Genomic DNA, 5,949 nt, shown 5'->3' on the forward strand with positions numbered 1-5,949 from the left:
ATTGTGTGAACAAGGAATTGTAAATAAAAAAAAAAAAAAAAAAATCTGTAAACTTTTTGGTAGATGTCTTGATTTGATTTGTCTGAAAGAACACTTCAGAAAATTACAAAAATCTGTAATGACGTCACATCGTTCCAGATTTTTTAAAAAAAGTATTTTATCCCATATGCAATTTTATAGAAATAGAATCGCAGTGCTATTGATATACAACACATTACAATACCATAATTTGAAAATTAAATAAAACGTTCATACACAAAACTGATCTATCACCTTTGCATAATTTGAATGAAAACTAAATATGCAGTTTACAACATGTGAACATATAGTTGAAATAAAACTGTGGCAAAAAATATAAAATACAGTATATTCAGTCTGGAGAACAACAAACACACATTTTCCACATACAGGGCATAGAAATAGTACCACAAAACCAAAAATGACATTAAGATAAGCTGAGCATAAGAAAGAAATGTCACATAAATACATAAATGAATAGCAAAGGGCTGACATAAATGTTGGTTTCTCCAATGTATTAGTGCAGGCTGTGGATGCAATCAAACACGATAAACAGAATATTTCGAATCGTCGAGCTTTCCAAGACGTGAAAACCTCTCCTGGCCTGTGCACTGTACTAGACACCATAAAATTGGAGTGTTCTTCCTACACAAAATTGCTGCATCTCAATTGTATGTGTCCATTATCCTGACGGTGATGAATCATAACATACACAGCAAGGCCCCTGGTGTGCACAAAAGACATTCTGAGCCAGTGGAAATATTGTCGTAATAAAGTCGCACAACAGGAGAGGCTGAGGGGAGAAAAACTCAAGTGTTGAGCCACACTTTCACTGACAACTTCTTGGCTGGGCTCTGCGTGTCAGAGAAATTGGTGGAGGGAGAAAATGTGTGGGTGACTGTTCGCGCCAGTTGGGAATAGAGCACACACACACACACACTCAAGTAAGTACACGCTCGAGCACCTAGGTGGATATGCACACCTGGACACAAATAAAACAAAATCCATTCTCTTTGAGTGAGTGCAGCGTTTCAGGTCCTGAACCTTCTCAGTCACTCTGCTGACCGATCTTTTCAGCCCCATTGCGTCAATAAAGGACAAAGTTGTCTGTGCACTAGCCAAGGGTGGAGGGAAATGCTGATGGAGATTTCTAAACACTGGGACTCCCCCCAATTCTAATTGCAGTGCCCTTCATGTGTGCGCTACTAGCTGGAACTCACTTTGGACTAAGAAAAAAAAAAAAATATCTGAAACTAATTTTGGTAAAACTGAGGGGGAGTCTCTGTTATTTGACGTCACTGGAAGAACTGTCTAAATTTATTCAAAGCCACAACTGAGCGAAGTTGCCAGTCTGCGGGGTGAACAGTTTGAGGTCCCAGGTGACTGTTGCTGAGGACGAGTGAAAACATCAGGGGCCAGAGTGATTGCTCCACTAACACTGTCCGGGTCGGATCCTGACCACTGGAAACAACACTGTCACTACCTCAGGTAAAATATGGAGAGGCGACAGACAGATTTAGTAAAGGCAGTTAATTCAGATTCACATATGATATCACTTAGAGAATGCAGGGATGTAATCACAAGCACAAACAGCAGGCTCCTCTTTTTATGTCCCAAAAACAAGACCTGCTTATTCCAGTTGAGTGGACGTTCACTGGACCGTGGCTACTTTGTACATTTTCACTATATTAACAAGTCACGATATTAGTGCTGCATTGTACATACCTTGTGATGACTCTCTTACTGTGAATATAGTGGCACTGCCTATAATATAGCTCCAAATTTGATCTAAAAATGCTTTCAGAAGTCCTTGTGTCTGCATTTGGGGTCCATCTTTGCAAATAATGGTTACATTTTTGCGGTGTGACTAAACACACTGCATTTACATTGGTCCATGTGCAAATCGTCCAGACACAATTCCCAGTACAAGCAAGTGAAGCAATAGTATCATGAGACTGATAATTAGATGGGAAAGATGATAAATTACCAGTATGTAGCAAATTAAAGAGATAAAAAATTCAGTTTTTCGATATTCTTTGGTGGATTAAAAGCTATGAGGTAAGTGGATTTCAACCTAAACACACTGATGAGGTAATGGCAACAGCAAGAGATGTCCAAGATAGATAGACAGTGACTGCATGAATAAGATGAGGGGAAGAAAAATGTCACATTAATTCCTCCATATCAACATGTTTCCATCAGAAGTAATGTCATCTTATTAAGGACGACTTCAAGAGGAACCAGAGAGATTATTTTAGATATTCAATACAAAAATCCTCCAAACTCCTAATACTCAATTATGCTGTTTGGCTCTACAATAAGAATTCAGAAACAAGGGAAAGGAGATTAATGTACTTTATGTTGGACAGATGTAAACCCTCTGTAAGTGTCTGGGTAGCAAGCTCGCAGCTCTCCTTTTTTTTTTTTTAAGTGCAAGTGATGTCTCTCTACCCAGCATGTCAGTGAGGAAAAATTCACAAGGGTTTCATGATGTCATGTCCTCTTCAGACGATCCTCCTTGATATTGTCCTGAGTTCACAGCAATCAAAGTGGAAAACGGCTGTGAAAATGACAGATAAGGCTTAGGAATGTTTCGGATGGCTTGGGTTTGTGGAATAAATCTTTAAAAAAAAAAAAGCCAGAGTAGTGGAGTTGCTGCAGGCTGGAGGCTGTATAATCAGGAAACTCGGTGGTCAAACAAAGGGCTTGAGTACGAAACAGCCGCTCAAGGTTGCTCATCTCTTCTGGTTTGCAGGGAAAGGCTGCAAGGACAGCGGACTCGGGTGCTTCACATACACACTGCCGTCCTCCAGCTTGACTTCGTACACTTGTTGCTAAAATAATCAAAACACAAAATGAAAAAGAAGAAGTAGGACAAGTGGAAAAATTAGAACAGAAATGCTCCAACTTGCTTAAGCCAGCAGTGAGAATTCAGCACATTGACATGCCACGGCACAAACTTCTGCTGGCATTTTATGTAGACTGATTTTCCAGCTTTCCCCATTTAGAAATTACATGATTGAGCAAATCATTTCAATAATCATAGGCCTATGATTATTAGCTCATGCACTGAAACATGTTTTCTATTTCTCCTCTTGCTCATGGTCGATATAAAGAGAGGAAATAATCATTTAGGAAATAACTGATTGATGGAAATGAGGATGAGATGTTTATTCGAAAATGAAGCTCGTATTTGGACTGTTTTTTTGCCGCTGAAAATATGAAACATCAAAACATATGCTGAGTGATTCACTCATCTAAACAATGGAAACAGGTAACAAGGATGTTTCTCTACTCTTAATCATATAATAGAACAAAAAATGAGAGCTCCATGTAACTGTGACTGATGATCTGAACTTTCTGATGCCATGTCTGCCGGTTTATCTCAGCCTACAGAAAATATAAGTTTTGTCTCTCAACCCCCTGATGATATAAGTGAACAATCCAAAGGTCATCTTAAATATATTCATGCCTGGTCTGTTTTAGATTAGGATTTTTTGGGGGACATGTATGCTTTGCCACACTGATTAATGCATTGTACAAGTGCATGTTACAAATGACATACAGAGGTGTATACATGTATTTTATTTTTCATCTTGAGCTTACAGACTATTTCTAGCAGCTTTGGCTGACATGGCAATGAATCGTTTATGTTATGAAACATGTCAGGGAAACTATGAAGGAAATTCTGCCATAATTTCTAGCCGACATCTGGCCATGTGAATGATACTGGACTGACCTGCAACCCAGTTCCTGAACTCCCAGTTCTGAGATTAAAATCATAGTCATGCCAGGGGCAGAAGACCTGCAGGACCCCGTCAGCCTCCTCAATGTCTCCATCACACAGAGGACCGCCTGGCAGACACAGAATACACACAGTCAATCACAGTTTCCTTCTGAGAACCACAAACTTGGCCTCTTGCTCTAGGAATAAGCTATTTGAATGATGTGATCGGTGGAAGGAGGCACGCATGGGGCCTGGTGCGGAACATACAAGCCAGTGTGACTGCAGGGGGCATGACGCTGCTGTGTTTTTGATAAGACCATGATGTAAAAAATAGCCACACGTTCACATTCTGTGGCACGCACCGACATCCCTATTCCCTATCAGTCAATAAGCGTTTTCACTGCCGCACAATTATTCATTATTTTGGTAAAGACGCACCGTGCGTAATTCGCTCATTATAGTCAAACGAAGGGTTAATCTAAGCGAACATGACGCGTGATTTCCATCTTGATAGGTTGAGGCTTTACCGGAATGAGAGCAACGGGCATCCATGGCAAAGAACTCCCCCTTCACATAGAAGAGGCAGACATCAGAATCGTAGCCGAGGGAGGAGTACATCAGCCGGCATTGCTTCTTGGAAAGCTCCGAGGCTGGGCCTATGAGTCTCCATGAAACGGTTTCCGCATTTCCCTCCTCATTCCCAGAGCCAGAAGCCATAAAGAGCGGCGAAATGAACTGCTTTCTAATTTGCGTTACTCGTTAAAAGGGCTCTTTTTTCGCCGGTGAAAGGATTTGGCGACGTGCTCTGTGAAAATATTCCATATTAACCACGCCGACTGGTATGATAATCAGCCATGTGGATTGTGCTTCCTCTGACCAAGCCCGCAGCAGCCTGCCCTCCACTGCAGGATGGTGCCCCGTGTCATTATTTGCCTTACCGCCTTTCCTTTTTTGTTATTTAAAATACGCATCATCTCAAAGATGGAGGTCCACATATTGTCACAAATTATTAAAGCAGCGGTGTGCACAATACATGCATGTCCCTCACAAAACCAGTAGGTGTAATTTCACGTTTTGAAATGGAGCACAAATGTGTGCAGCTGTTGCACAAAACTTTTGCCTATTGCAGCTCAGCCAAAACAAACCGAAGTTTTCAAATGTTGCCAATCATAAATGCAGACCTTTAATTATGAATGGGCCCAGACAGAGTGCACATTAGCCTCATCCGGTTTTATGATTAGGGTCAGTCTGCCATTACCTCACTGTGTTTTATTTTCAAACAATACAACTAAATGCATTTTCTGATCTTTGCTCACTTCATTACAGTTGCATACAGCTTAGCATGCAGAGGCTACTGGAGTTTTTCCACCAAGTGTGTGGCAAATGTGGATGTAGGAACATTATGTTTTATGTAGTGAGCAAAGAGTTTGAAACCATGTCTCAATTATCAGTTACATGGCTGTTATTGTCCTTACATGGCAGACTCTGTGATTAGGTGAAAAGTAGCCTTCCCCAGACAGAAATCGGCTATGAGATGTGCCCATGTTGTGGTTCCACAGTGCATCTTAACAATATATGAACAGAATACATAGCAAATTGTATCTGTTAACTCTGTTTCAGCTAATGTATTTGCTGTTGCATATGTAATCACTGCATTATGTTATAACTCACTGTACATTAAATTAAAAAAAAAAAAAAATACATGAGTATGTCTGCTGCCTACTTTATCTTTTGCAAACTGACAGGACACCAAATATCTCCAGGAACTGAAACCTCTGAATGATAACATCTCATGAGATACGACTTTTCTTTAAACCTCAGTCATTTCCTCCTACTGACAGCTTTTATAGAGCATTTGTGAATAAGTCGACCATCTATCTCTGATCAAAGCAGATTAATGAGTTCTATTAATCACCAATACATAAAACAGATTTTTCCAGTGGCGTTTAGTTGGAGCTTTAAGTGCGAACCGCAAATTTGCCCAATTGGCAGTGTTTAATTTTTTTTTTTTTTTTTTATTAATGTTCTGTGTTTCTTCAGCTTTTATCCACTTTGTCTCCATCTTTTTATAATGCCAGTAGTAGTAATGCTGCTGGCAATATGGCCTATAAGTTGTGTGAGTTACTGTCTAGACTGAAGCAATGCATAACAGAGGCCACTTGTTCTTATCCTGACTTTGAGAGACTGCCTCATGTTTAAGTCTG

General features: G+C 40.1%; 1 protein-coding gene across 1 annotated transcript; it reads right to left on the minus strand.

Moving 5' to 3' along the window:
- Positions 1-2,363: 2,363 nt before the first annotated feature.
- LOC115358536 (Rieske domain-containing protein) lies at positions 2,364-4,661 on the minus strand. The gene is made up of 3 exons (XM_030050570.1): positions 4,273-4,661; positions 3,758-3,873; positions 2,364-2,852 (listed from the first exon to the last, which is right to left on the minus strand). Exons 1-3 carry the CDS (start codon positions 4,460-4,462, stop codon positions 2,754-2,756), a joined length of 405 nt encoding a protein of 134 aa, XP_029906430.1. The 5' UTR covers positions 4,463-4,661; the 3' UTR covers positions 2,364-2,753.
- Positions 4,662-5,949: the final 1,288 nt, after the last annotated feature.

The sequence above is a fragment of the Myripristis murdjan genome, chromosome 4 (assembly GCF_902150065.1).
Source record: "Myripristis murdjan chromosome 4, fMyrMur1.1, whole genome shotgun sequence".
Lineage (NCBI taxonomy): Eukaryota > Metazoa > Chordata > Actinopteri > Holocentriformes > Holocentridae > Myripristis > Myripristis murdjan.